The sequence below is a fragment of the Falco punctatus genome, assembly GCF_963210335.1.
Source record: "Falco punctatus genome assembly, chromosome: 12".
Lineage (NCBI taxonomy): Eukaryota > Metazoa > Chordata > Aves > Falconiformes > Falconidae > Falco > Falco punctatus.
Genome location: NC_137592.1, coordinates 9,188,898 through 9,204,068, shown reverse-complemented (window position 1 = coordinate 9,204,068; position 15,171 = coordinate 9,188,898). Strand labels below are relative to the sequence as shown.

The window sequence follows — 15,171 nt, the reverse complement described above, 5'->3', positions numbered from 1 at the left end:
CCTGAAAATTCTTGTCACAAGGAGTATAGCAAGTGTCATCCTGCCCCTCTCCCCACTGCTGAAAACAGAGCTCCACTGATTTCAGCTGTACCAGGATTTTGTGCATTCTTTTTTGCTGGAAGCGTACAAAGATTTTGGGGCAGATGATAGATGCTTAACTGCTTGCTAAAACACAGAGACCTAAGTCTCATATACTTCAGGCAATATAAGAAAAAGCCTCTCTTCAGTAGTGTTTCTAATGAGAAGGAATCAGGAATGCGTTGATCTATTTTCCACTTATATGCTTTTAATCTGCATCAGTTATTTCAATGGAACATATATTGCAATTGTGCTTTCCTAGTTGTTGTTCTACTGGAGTGCATAATAAATGTAGTGAGATATTGTGCAAGAGAAAGAACAATACTTTGAACTAAATGTGCTGTTAAATTAAAGTCTTTTCTTGAACAGTGAAAAAGTCCTGAGGCTTTTCATGTCAGTGACATAAGGTAAGGCATACACTGAGCTTGCTTTATTTTTCACCGTTTTGAGAAACATAGCATGGTACCGAAGTACAAGGAAATAATTTCTAACATTGCAAATGTTCAAAGACAGCTGCCTCAGAAACGCCCAGACATAGCCCTTTCCCCACCACCCCCAAAAACGTAGGGTGGTCCAGTATTTAAAGGTGTCACAATTGTTTCGTGGTACCGTTACAGGAAATCAGGTGGCAGTATCTCAAAGCCTGCCAAATTATCCCAGAAAGAAACTTTCAGAACCATTCAAAGACCTTAATGCATGTTTTTAAATTAATCCCAGTGTATAATTTCCTAAAGGATGGGAACCAATTCTATTTTGTGCTCTGAAGAATTCTATTAAACCTCAAGAGCACTTTGTGAAATGTGAAAATGCAGTTTGCTAAAGAGATAGCCTAGGTGGTCTGCAGTAAATTAACCAGTACTGCTGACTGTGGCCATTCTTGTGAGTTTGCTCCAAGGGATTTCTACACTTACACTATAACACCATTTACCAGCTTCTAAACTAGATTTGCCCTCTGGCTGCAAGTCAGCAGACCTTGGTGTAAAACATGGCCAGAAATTAGCCTGACGAAGAGTTGCATTTCAAGACCGGAACAGTGCTGCATGTTACACACAACTAAGTCCAAACCATTACTTACAATACTGTTGTTTTCCCTAGTGGACTTTATGTAGTTAAGTTTTAGGCTGCTAGACTATGATGGCTGCTGCCCTGCCTAGCTGGTGTTCTGTGTTCAGTAAATTACAATACATCTCTCTCTGTGTTGCTTTGTAACAATTAACCTCAGAAAGGAGCTAACTCCATTTGCATGGTAATGAGACATTCATCTGAGCGACACTGGAGTTAAGCATGCTAATAAGTTTTTATGCAAACACCTGAGGGGTCAAGCACAACCATGGACTTGGATAAGAAAACCTTTTATTAAATGCAAATCACTTTTCTTGTAAATACTATGACAGACAACTTCGTAGGACTCTAACACAGCTTGCAAGAATAGAGTCATTTAGGTTATATTTTCAGGCCCCTGGGCTGACTAAGGAATATAGCTGCTGATTTATTTATATTTTGAATTAATATCAGTGTGGATAAAATCCTCATTATAGCATCAAAGCAGAGAAGTGTTAAAGGAAGGCAGAGAGGAGAAAACAACAATATTGCCTTATCTTTCACAAATTTGTCACAGTTTCCTGGGATGCAGGAAGGCAGATAAGACACCGCACTGTAGAGCACAACAAAAGACTTACAACTTTGTCAGGCTTCCATCTTATTCGCCCATCTGTTTTTGCCAAGTGTATTGTTATACAGGCAAATTTCCTAGTGAGCAGGCTATCATTTTGGTCTCTATCTTGCACTAAAACTTCTTGAATTCAGTCAATCAATTCACATTCTGCACTCAGAGTTTGAGATCTTAGCACAACTGGTACGAAACATGACCAAGGGGATGACTGGCTGCCAAACATCTCTGGGACTGAAGGAGCAGAACCTTCCCAAAGGCAAGGCAGATTGCAGAAGAAGGAATGAGGGGAAGCAGCTGACTTAAATTCATTTAACTCTGGCAGAGCCAAGCGCAGGAGGCCTCTTTTGTTCAGGAGAGGCTGTTAGCAGGACACACTGACTCATTTTGACAGCGCAGCCAGCATCAGCGGAGTGGTTCTGGTTAGCAGTAACAGGAGTGAAACACGGGCAGCCCTCTGACAAGCTGGCTTCCTGGCAAATCATCAGAGGTTTTGCTCCTGGACTAGAACACGTGAATTTAAATACCCAGTGGGTGTAGTGGGAGTTGCTCTATCTTTATGACAGAAGTTTACAGAAAGGAGTATATCATATGGTTATCTGCAGTAAGAGGAGACTATATTGTTGAGACACAGAAAGTCCCTTTCATTTCTGTTGCTGTATTGTACGATGAGTTACTTTTGGGAAAAGTTTGGTGATGTATAATATTACTACACAAAACCCAAAATCTAGTCCAAGGGAATAAAACATATACAATATTACATGGATCATATTGACACCTGGCACAGAGCTACATTTGTTCATTTAAATCAGATGAACCACGCACACCTTGCTATACGCATTACGCAACAGCAACCCAACAAATGTATGCTTCTCAAACATACATAAGTTACTGCTACCTTCAACAGAATTGATAGGTATTTTCATTTTGCTGCTGACCTATTCATGACATGTAAAACATGCCGGTATGCCATAGTCTAAAATTCAAGCCAGCGGATTATAAAAAAGCCTTACAAAGAGGGGAAGCTTTGTACAAGAAAGTACAAAGCTATAGATAGCGGGGCCTTCAAAACTTGTCTTGATACAATTCTAGTACTCCACTTCCATCAAGAATTAACAAAAGCTCTTAGGGATTAGCTCTAAATCCTCACATTTACTGATATGCAATAATTGCATCAAATGTATCACATGTACATCTTCAAGTGCATCAAGAAGCATGAGGCCTCAGCTTGGTGGGTTTGGGATGCAGGGTGTTCAGAAACATTTATATATAACAACTATTAGCCATACTAGTCCAAATTAAAAAAAAAAAAAAACAGCTGTGATATAAGATCAGTAGAATAATTTTTAATAATTGTTTCATAGTCAGGACAGCCTGATCCCCTTTCATTGTCCAAACATTGTAAACCACAGCTACTTATTTAAAAAGAATTCAAATTAAATCGGAATTTGTAGGGAGCAAGAAAGGAGGTTTAGCACTAGGCAGCCAAGAAGGCCAAGAATTAGAAGGGAATTTGTAACAGAGTGAGAAAAGAATAATCATGCATATTCAGTGTTTATAGTTTCCATGAATCTGCGTGGACCATAAATACAGTGGCATTTGCAAATGCAGGTTAAAAAACATAAAAAAATATTATAACACAGATAAGTCATGAGCATATACAACAAACACCATCACTTCAATCTCTATCTGCTATGAACCTCAAGTCTTCTTCCAAAACAGACCTGGAGCTTTTCGAGGACAAGGGAAGGAATTCACATGAAGTCTATGGAAGGAACTAGAAAAATACTGAAGCAACACATTAACTAAAGAGAGAAACGTGACACACAGACCATACAAGTTTCCAGGCCAGAAGCAGAAAAAGGATTAAAAAGTGGACTCAAAGTGTATTGAAAGTGAAAGTTGTCCTATAGTTGAGAAGCAATGGCTGAACCATAGAGCAGAATACTTCAGAAAATAGTTTTCATTGAGAAAACTTCTACACTTTTGATTGGCAGGCTACCGAATGAAGTCATGTTTCCTGTAATACCACTATGAAAAAAGGGGTGTATATACAATATATAACTAGCCTTTGAAGAAGAATAGCTTGCTTCTGCAGGCAAAAAAGATTTTTAGTGTATTTTTTAAATTGTGCAGTAAAAAACGCAACTCAGAGACATTATGAAATGGCAAAGCAGCCCAAACATAAAAGTTCTAGCCTTACACTTAAGGGTTAAGATTACACACTAACAGACTAGATTCCCCAAAATATAAGCCTAGAGCTAGGCTGATGACGCTTAGGCACCTAATAGCGTTAATAGAGACTGTCCATCCAAAACTCCTGCTTTACTGCCCACACCTCTTAGTCACAGGAAGCTACCAAGTGCTCTGCTACGAAGTACCAGTGTCCAAAGATATATGCAATCTAGGTCTGAAAACCTCAACATGGTATTTCCTTTCAATTCAGTTGGTAAAAAACAAAATAAACCCCATAAACCTGCTAAATTTATACCCTTACACATAGGATTCTCTCGAGAAAAAGGTCCCCTGAATATATTGCTAGAGGAAAAATACAGCTAGTTATGTCCCTGTATCCAGTGCTTCTCCACTGGATGCTTTGTTAAATATTTCCAGACAAAAATACTGAACAACTCTAGCTGTCTGAAATCTGCTTGCCGTCATCATGAGGAAACGGGCTTATCTTCAGTTTAAGACATTGTGATTATTTTATTTGTTCTGTCACTTCTTCGTTGCATTTCTGCAGTTCAACACTAGGAACTATCAGCCTGCTAGGAACTCAACCAGAGAAAGACAGAAACTAGAAGGGGGAGATGGAGATCATTCCGTTGAAAGCACTTTTCTTTGTCTTGTAAAAATAATCACCACCTAATGTTGTCACTGGAATAAGAGCAGTCCTGTTAAAAATTTATACAGTTGTATCACGTTTAGTGGACGTTCCAGGGAAAGCAAACACGTAACTGTAAGCAAACCAAAAATTCATGAAAATAGAAAATACTATCATACAGCATTTTACTGCAAAGTGACCCCTGGAACACCACTGACCTTTGGTGGCTGTTTCCACTGACAACTGTTATACACATTTCCTTTCCAAGAATCTCCTCATTATCACACAAGAACTCTGACACTCAGAAACAGCTTAGGAAAAGAATAGTCTTTTACTTTGCCAGGAAAGATTACAATGCACAGGAAATGCACAGTATGGTTTCAAAGGCATTCCCTTCAACTCCATTGTAGCTTTTAAATATAACGATCTTCCCCTCGTTACATTGTCTTGACTTGATTACACTGGTCTTAAGACTAAATAATAAATGACTTTGAGGCTTAAGCTTATGTTTACTCTTTGCACAGTTTTGGAGTTAAAGACTACGATCTTAAACAGGAATTTGGGAAATTTGTATTTTATTCCATACCTCATTGTGGTTCTTGCTTAACCATTCCTTAATAGTGTTAAGGGCAATGATAGCAGCAGGCTCATTTGGAAAACCTAAAAAGACAGAAGAAATCAGAGATAAATACAAAGGACACATTTTTCTATATATCTAAAAAAAACCAAAACACTGGAAAAAAAATTTTCTCTATCTTTTGGGACTACAGTCTGTCAACCCCCTCCTTCACGGATTTTTATTAAGGTTTTAGGTAACATCAGTAACGTTTTTTTCCCCACCTAAACACATTGAAAATTGGGCCGGTGATGTTTTATTGGATTTTTTTTGTTTGTTTTTTAAACGCTTACTTAGGAAAGCTCCACCACTGAAGAGAAGTAGAAACAATAAAGAGCTATACATGTGTCCTACTAGGCAGGCAACAATATAACACGTATATCACAGAAATAACTATTAGGCCTACATTTCATGGCATGCAAGAAAAATTCAGATGTTTCTTAAGGCATAAGGGCTTTCTTAAGGTTCTCTTTAATCTTATCTGTCAGCAAAACTGTACAACACTATGACCCCAGTGCCACAGGCCTTAGAACAATAGAAATGTCTGCTTTAGAAATTTGTCACCTAAAACATAACAAACAACATTGGAAATTAAGGAAATCACAAAGCCTAAGCATATGAATTTAAGGCCTGATGTTGCACGATATACTAGCAATAGTAACTCCCCCCAGCACTAAACAATATCAGAAATCTTTCCAGGGATACAGACTTTTTGTTTCGATGGTCTCTATCTATCAAATCTAAAGATGCTTTCATTACTTAGGCAGCCTTAATTTAATTTTCCTTTAAATTCCTAACTTGAGGGCAGCAAATCATTTTTGTGAGGATTTAAAAATAAAAACCCATAAGCTGCATAAATAGCTCTCAGTAGGTTAGATTAATAGAAGAGTCTTTGAAGAGGTGGAGCTGCAGGCACAGTGTACAAGCAAGCAACAGGGCTAGACAGAGTCATGAAATTTGGCATACAGCTGCATACATACAGCCTTTTCTACATCATTCATCACCCTCGCACCATAAAGTGAAACACAGACACTGCAAAAATTAATAGATGCATCCAGTTTTCTGACCTGGCACATGATCCTCTAAAGTCATATGTTCTTTAAACCTTTTTCAGAACTTGTGCACTACTAGATTAGAAAAAAACCCACCAAACAACGCACCAACCAACCAAACACTGCCCCCCCCTCCCCAACAAAGCAAAATACCCCCCCCCCCCCCAACCCTAAAACCCACAACAACAAAACAAAATCAAAACCTCCACCCTACAAGGATTTTCTCTAGCAGTACGTGTACTGTTTCGAAGCGATAGATAACAACTGTCCAGCTAGAGTAGCAAGTAAAGTAGTCAATGTTTGGGTAATACTGACATTTAGCATGTGCTGCCTTTGCACACATTTCCCAATAAAGCATATTTTTAATTTATTTTTTTTTTTTAATTCCCAGGTCCAACATGGAAAATTAACTAAGATCCTACAAGTGTTACTGCAGATTCTTCCACTGCCGGGAAAATATATTCTTATGATGTTTAATAATACTACTGATATCATCGAGGCATATTTCTTATGACAGAAACTAATGAACACTAACAAAACCCAAAGCAGGGTCTTCTGTCTGATTTTTATCATATAAAATAAGAGACTTCTAAGCAGACCATCTGCTCAAATTAGTAATATCCTACCTAACAAACTGGGACTTCACAACATGGAAATTCTGTACCTTTCGTGTAGCAGATCTGCCTGGACATACAATGAACACCATGCACGGGACAAATATATATTTCAGACAACTGATATACCATTGTTTACGCCTTGAATGGTTTATTTTAAGAATAATTTTCCCTCCGGCAAGATTAATTTTTCAGGCTTGTTTTTCACTCCCTTGCAGCAGGATATTTGCCCAAAATTGTGATAAAGCACTGGCGATTTTATGGAATCTCTCTATAAATTGTACACTATTTAGAAAACCACTACCATACTAACCAATCTTAAATTGAAACTTATCTAGAAAACTGGTGTTCAATTACTCCTATGTAACCACAACGTGAAGGAAATAGTTCATCAACCAAAATAGAAAGCCTTGAATTCTGTGTATGATTTCAGAAAATATCTGTAAATACATAGAAGCCTTTTATGAACAGTTAAAAAAAATATTAGTATTTTACACACATTTCTGGTAATTTTAATGAAAGTATTACCTTACTGGCTTTATGCAGAAGCAGGGTGGAATTTAGCCTCCTATTCCATAACCTGCACCAGCACAAAAGACCCTCTGTCTCTGATACACAGAAAAACATTTTGGTTTACAGGGCTGGGTTAAAGGGAGATAAAGCGAGATGGGATCTTTTTAAACATGTTTTTGTGTTGTTTTTATCTCTAAGTTACATTTGTCTGCCATAACATTTCTGATCTGCTCCCATACATGCACCCATCCCCCTTACCCACTTTCTGGGAAAAAGCAATCTCCGTGAGCACGTGAGAATCAAATTACTTAAGAGAAATGAGCTCAAGGAGCCTCACAGTTAACCGACTGCTGGAGCAGCAGCTCAGGCAATTCTGGCTAAAGGCTCAATTTCACAAAAGATAAAACAGGTAAAGTAATAAGAGTGACACTGGCCCATGTTACTGCAGTGACTGCTCCTCCAGAATACTGAAAAGGACAAGGGCACAAAAAGGCAAAGAAGCATTAGCCGTCAGGTACAGGCAAGCGGTGCTCTGTAGTACTTCACCAGGTTTATTTGGCTGGAGAAAAAGGGAGAGCTGGCAGGTTGTATGGCATGGGTAGGTGTGAGGTGAAGCACGTACCTACGCATACACACTGGCCTCGAACTTGGGCTGGGCTTCCTACATCCTCTGGTGGCAAAGCCAACATTTTAGCAACAAATCCCGATATACCACAGAAACAGCACAACCTGCCTTTGGCTCCTGCAGAACTGCTTCATCAAGTGGGAATTATACTGCAGCCCTCTGCATTTTGCAGTGCCTGCTCATCGTATCACACCATATACTCCCAATCCTTCAAATACAGCAAATCCTAGATTCAAGCAGCCACCACCTCTTGCGCCCCTCTCAGTTCAGGAGCTCTCCTTTAAAGTACAGGTTTATTACAGCTGATGCCACAGAGAGTGCAAACCTGATAAATTAGTAGCAAAGAGGGCGTGCAGAAAGTCCTGCATGGTTTCAAAGACAGAGTGGGTGAAGGAGAGATCCCGTGTGCATGCATGCCCAGGGCTGAGCTTTGCTCTACTCATTCAGCACTACCAACTCTGAAAAGTATGTCGGTGTTGACCATCTCCATGTACCTGTCCCTCTGGCCATATGGCTGTATCACAGCTGTGTTTCCAGAAACACCTGTTAGTCCAAAATCTTTGTCATTTGCTCAGAAACTGCTATGAAAGCTTTCACATCTTTGCGCAGTTGCGTCACAGCCAAAATGCCACTTCAAACAGGACAGCTACCTTTGCATAGACCTTCAGAAAAGTGACTGCTAGCTTTAACACTGACTTGGGTACCAGCATCAGCCAAGCCACAGCCAAACTTAGAAACTTCCTCTCCTGCCTTTCCCATGTTGCTAATAGATGTATATACTACTACGTCCACTCACTAAGATGAATGACCACACCTTCATGCTCCCCACTACAAAAACTGCATCCTACTACCAACGCATAAATACACCTCATCTGAATTCTGCTTTTGACATGTCCTTGCACAGATAGTACCCACAGCAACAGCCTATGAAAGCTTTAAAAGGTCTCAGACTTACAAGTTTCTGCATCTTTTCCCAGGACTTTACTACCTTGCATCTGGAAATTGCAACACTGACCTGAGAAATGGCTGCTGAAACAAGCTATACACTGCAAGTTCTCACAGTCATCACAGCCATAATTTTACAGAGAAGGTATGATAAGACCTGGCAGAATTATTTTGAAATATTTGGTATGAAATAAAAGTGCTGTTTTAGAGGAAGATAGCGTGGAGGAGAACTGAGAAAGATAGTAACTGTAGATACACACTGAAGTTCCCCTTACATTATGCATTTATTCCCTGGAAAGGAACTGGTAAGGACGTAAGTCCCCATGTTTCATCAACGTACAGAAAATATGTGATGAATTCCCTGTTGTTAGACACCCTAGTGTAAATGCTCAGCCTTTTGTGCTTGGGGAACTTAGCAGAGAAACATTCACAGTATTGTGAGTGCCTCTTACTGTATGCCTAATTCGTCTGTACGGTATCTGAATAATGTATACTATAAGTTCTTCAATGAATAACAGTCCAACAAGGATTGTGTGAGATAAAATTAACAGAAACCTATTTAAGGGACTCCCAAATTGTATGGAGATGCTGGTAGCTTTATCTGTCTCTCTCACTGTTCTCAACCCAATTATGCATCTTATTAAAAATGTCCAACTTAAAATCAGGTAATGTCACCTCCCTATGAAAATCCCATTAACGAAACAGAAGTACTAAATAATCAACTTTTAACACAATGTGGCTGTAAATGGTAATAACGGATTATATCAGTTAGGTTATAATACTAACAAGCAAACATCAATCCAGAAAAATCACTTCAGTAGCTGCAGGGGTAAGTGTTACAATTTGTCAGTTTGACTAAGATGCCTCATGTTTTCTGTAAATCACCTCATCCTGGTTAAAAAAAAAAAAATGTTCTGCATCTTTTTGTTAGCACAGATTAAGTGCTAGACAAGTTTTTATTCATTTAAAATATGTTCCCTTCTCCATGGTTTCTGAAAGGCTCATCACAATCTTAATATTCTTATTTGCCAGTTTTAATGGTTTCATTTTGAAGCCAATCATGAAAAGAACCAAATTCACATCAACACAAATACTCATTACGTGTTTCTCACACTTTCTCAGAATAATATCTACAGTGGTGTGTTTGTGCATATATCAAGACATAACAGTTTGCAGACTGTTCCTGTGTTCTGAAACTCAAACCCAAGTCCCACTGTTTGATCAACACGACTGTCAAAATGCAATAACTTCCATTTATTTAGTTTATTTATTTGCCAATGATGGTTAATGATATATAAAGGATGCTTCTCAAACAGTAGCTCGACAATCACATTTTTAAACTGCAGAAGCGTACTGAAGGCCCTTTCTGCAGTCAGTATGAGAGGGTATTTCCTCCATGCATTAAGTATTTGCAGCGTAGTAATCAACAGCACCAGATGGTCTGAAAAAGAAAGATATTTCCCAGGTTTATTTAAAAAAAAAAAAAAAAAAAAAAGGCACTAAGCATTTGTTTCATGCATGTCCTCAAACCAAGTATTATTGGTGCTACAAATGCTTTCTGAATTGCAACAGACATGAATAACTGCACTTCATTACAGTCACATGGGTGAAGGCTAGCTATTGACAACACACTAATATAACACTCCAGCCTTACTGCTTTATGACAATAAAAGGGAACAAACGAGATGCACAGCCCAGCGTGCCTGAGGTAGGGTTAACTCAATACACTCACTTGTCCTTCAGGTGTGAAACTAGCGGTATAATCTTGCAACTTATCCCATATAATCTTGTCAAAGATATATTTTAATCAAATGAATTCACTCATGCTAGGTTGATTCCCATTACCAGGGTAAATCTGACCTATTTGGAAGCAGAGACGGTAGTAGTCTACCAAGCTTAGGTTATTGCTGTTGTTGAGCTATTTTCTCCACCCACACACACACCCCTGAGCCCTTTTTGTTGTTTTTTTTTTTAACCATGGTCATGTGGTGATTGGATAAACATGCTGACAAGTTGCTAGCTTGATCATTTTTGTGCACACTCAAAACCTGGAAAGGAAGTGCCCTCATTTGGATCAGTTGCAATGATGGCTAAACAGAAGAGCCATGAATCTCCTCCTAAATAACCTACTCTGCTTTATTGAACTCATCCAGGCAGAGAAAACCTTATTTGCTGTCCACTCAAAAAGTAACTCTCAGAAAGATAGTGAAATTACATACTGTGAAAAACCAGTAACCTTTCTGTCACCCCAGTTATCCCAAGAAACAAAGCGGCATGTATTCACTGTATCCTTCACAGACTGTGCTAGAATAATTAATTAGCATGCACATAGAGTGCCAAAGGAAAATGAAAAGTTTTCAAAATGCACAAACAAAACATTCTTCTGAAGAAATCATTATGTGCCTCTCAATTCCTCTCAAGCAAGGAACATGCCTTTTCATTTTCCTTGAGTGAAAAAATTCATCAGCAGAGAAAAATGCATGCAGTTCCTGAAGAATGATTGCCAATTGCGTTCAACCGCTGACACGATACAGAGGCAGCTGGTGGAAGATGGTTAATAAAGAAACCCAAAATAAGCATCTAGCAGCTAATGTGAGAAATAGTGTCTCTACTATGATACAGAGACACAAAGCAGGTAGAGTACTGAAGTAACAGAGTCCTTCTGCATCCACAGAGGTGCATTGGGTAACTCAGGGATCCCTGGTTAAGTCAACCAGGGTCAATGCTGGCACCAGGGCATGTTATAAACCTCATGCAAGTCAGTGAAACCAAGATAAGTTGCCAGCTAAGATAAACCAACTCTTGACAACAGGGATGGCCCAGGCTTGGCTTGCCAGAAAAGGTGCCCAGTGTGTGCCCGATGCTGTGCTGACCGGCAGCGGACTCTTGTCTGATCAGCACTGTGACCCACCCGCACCGTCTACAACTCAGCCGCTTTTTCCATACAAATTGCAAATCTGGACTCAGCTTATAGCTGCAGTCAAGGAGAGGTCAGTTACAAGAAGGTGGCTAAGATGCAAGAAAAAACATGTAATTGCTGTTTTTCTGAAACACATGATATCATACTTCATCTCACACTCTGCTACACTGATATCATTGGAAAAACACCTGCCATGTAATTGTGTTAAAAAGGTCAGCTCAATATAGACATATTCTGTAATTAGGTAGGTCATGTGAGCACATAGAGGCTTGCACTAACAAGCCACAGGATTCTACTGAAGAAAAAAATAGATTTCAAGTTTACCAAGATGTTTGATACTTATTAGCAAGGGGGGGGGGGGGGGGGGGGGGGTCAGCCGCAGGGGGGAAAGGAGTTTTATTGAAAATGCATTTAGACATGGACTGCTGAAGAGGTATAGAGCTTCCACATGAGTGCCTTACTGCAGGAGGCATTATACTGCAATTCTGCAGGAGAGCTGTGTGTCTGCAAGAATTTCACTTTTCTGCAGCAGTCAGTAGAGTTTCATTAGAAATCAAGATTTTGGTTTCATTCTTTTTCCAGCGTTTATAGGGAGTACACTTGCAGGGGGACCACATCATGGATAAATGGATCCTCTAACAGTCTTGTAAAAAATATAGCAAGCAATACTCAGAGACTCTCTGGGAAGCAAACCACTTTGTAGCTGTGCTGTTTACTGTGCTATGTGAAGGAGCTTTTCTGTCTGTCGGGGTATTTCTAATGCCCATGTGGAACATTAAGGCTTCAAGCTGAGGATAATAGGAAAAACAGCAAAAAGATACCACAACACTGAAAAGGCAAAGATCTCACTACTCTGGCAATAAGCATTCTCATATGGTACGAGAAAGTATTATACAATGCAAATGCAAGTGAAAGATATGCAGGTAGTTTTGCAATTATAAAATCTACCTATGAGAGTGTATATACAATGTCCGCATAAATTACACAGCCATTTAGACACATGCATGCAGCTGTTCATGAGCTAAAGTACTTCAATCTTCATAAAACACACTCTACACCATATCCAGAATTATTATTCCAGAAACAAGCATTGTACAGAGAAACCTTAATTGAAAGAGGTTCCAAAGTGTACATGAGCTCCTTAATGCAGAGAATTTAATCTCTACTTATCCGTATATAGCAAGTTGGGTTTTGTGTTGGGTTTTTTTTGTTTTGTTTTGTCTTGTTTTTTCAGAGTGGCAACATAATACAGCAAAAAAAGTAATCTGAAACAAAGCGTAAAACACTAGTCAACTGTGAAATCTCCCATCATACACTGAATTGAACAGGAATGGGATATTGGCTTCATTGTAGTTACAATTCCAACAAGGTTAAACATTTATTCTACCCACTGATTTAAATAAAAATATCTTGTTGTTCTCAACAGAAGCAATGTGTAGGGAATCAACCCCACCTTCCTGAAGTGCCTTGCTAACGCTGCAAGGGATAAAAAAAAACCCAAACAGTAAACACCCCACGCCCATTCACTTGAAACTGGTAGTTTTTCTAAAAATCATGTGGTCCAATGCAGTGATGCTCAACCTTTACTGACACTATCCAGGCCCTCCTTGACACACAGTGCCTCTAAGCACCGAGGGAAGCCCAAGCATCCAGAGATCTGCTGTTCAGCAATAGGAATAAAGTAACGATCCTGATCCGCACAAAGCCCCGTTCCCTATGGAACTGTATTTTGCAATTGATTGCAGACTTCAATTACGAAGGCTTGCCTGAAGTTGAGATACCTCCTTGCCAACTCCCTGATGTCTACTAATACACCTGCCACTACAGCCTGGGCAGGGGGAGAAAGGGGATTAACTGGCATGAGAGACTCCTTCTTTGCTGGCAGGGTCTCTGTGCAGACAGCGGGAGCGGGGAAAGTGCATTGAGGTGCAGCAGGTTGGGGTGGAGGAAAAGGAGGAGAGGGAGAGAGCACAGGACCTCTCGCTGTGAGATGGGGTGCAGAGCTCTGGGGAAGAGGGCTGAATCTGGCAGAGGCAATATCAGGGCTATTGGCTTCTCTGGAGCTCTCAGTATTTCGACTAGAACAGGCAGTGCACTGTGACAGGAGTATACAAGTACAAGGACTTGGGGATACACACACACACACACATATATATATAAGGAACATAAGGGAAGACAAGCCACCGTAGCAAAATGAAGGGAGATGACACTGTAAAAGTCCGAGAAACTTCAGAGGAAGAAAACATACATAGGCAATGGACAAAAATAGTCACATAAAGAAAACAGACGGTGTCCCCAGCCCAGCTCTATCCTTTAAATCACTTCCACCACATTCAATTGCTCTGACAGATGCAACCCGAAGACCTAGCTGGATTATCTAAGACCAAGAGTACTTGGTGAAGGCCATACATGTACAAGAACAAACGAAACAATCTGACATTATTTCTACTGAAGCACAGTTCTTATCTGCTTTCTAAGGGAAATCAAAGATTTCTTAACAGCACAAAGAAAATCAGCCGAAACAAGATATACTTACTCCTTGGGGGTGGGGGAGGGAAATAAGATAATTTTAATTTTTTTTTTTTCCCAAAAAGACCTATATAGAAAAAAGTTATAGGGCAGGTTGGGTGAAAAATCGAGATACTGTGGGAAGCATATTTAATCTACTTAGTTTACTCTTCTTAACAAATACATTATTGATTCTTGGTTTGTGCATTTCATTCACACCATGGAATTTTTTTTCCATACTTGCCTCAGGCAGTGATAAACCATAGTAAGGGTCACACAGACCAGAAGCTATTGTATTCAGGAAATACACAACAGCTCAAATCTGAAATATTTCCAGATAATCTGCAGTGCAAAAATGCCAGTACATTTTTGAGGAACAGAGAGGGGGTTGCATGTTGTATTTGATGCTTAATGGCTTCTGTTCTTCACTGTACAGTAGGGCACATCATACTACTTAAACACCCGCTACGTGAATACTGCTAAAAGAAGTGCTTTTGCAGGACATTAGTGCAATGATGTGTCAAGTCAATCTCAACATTTTATGCATTATTTTTTTTAAGAGGAAGCATTTTTTCCTCCTTGCCTAGAAGCTGCTTCACTTCTGTGGAAGTCATTTGTCTGGCATCTGAAAATACATATTTTTTTTTTTTTTTTTTTTTTTTGTTCAGCATGGGTCACAGTGCACCTTATTTGATTTTATGCTACTGTATGTACCAGCAACAGCCAATCTACTCTAAACACATAACTTAATTTCAGGCTGTATTGCAGCAACTTTGTGAACAACAATTACATGGAAGTGATGAGCAG

General features: G+C 39.4%; 1 protein-coding gene across 2 annotated transcripts in view; it reads right to left on the bottom strand.

The window, feature by feature from the left end:
* Positions 1 to 15,171, bottom strand: part of MACROD2 (mono-ADP ribosylhydrolase 2) — a 936,136-nt gene that overhangs the window by 262,061 nt on the left and 658,904 nt on the right. For both annotated transcript variants that reach the window (XR_013931490.1, XM_080408518.1), the window contains exon 8: positions 5,158 to 5,231. Coding sequence is in view for 1 of the 2 variants with exons in the window: in XM_080408518.1 (XP_080264644.1) it covers positions 5,158 to 5,231 (74 nt within the window). In the remaining variant the exon portion in view is untranslated. The remainder of the gene's footprint in view (positions 1 to 5,157; positions 5,232 to 15,171) is intronic.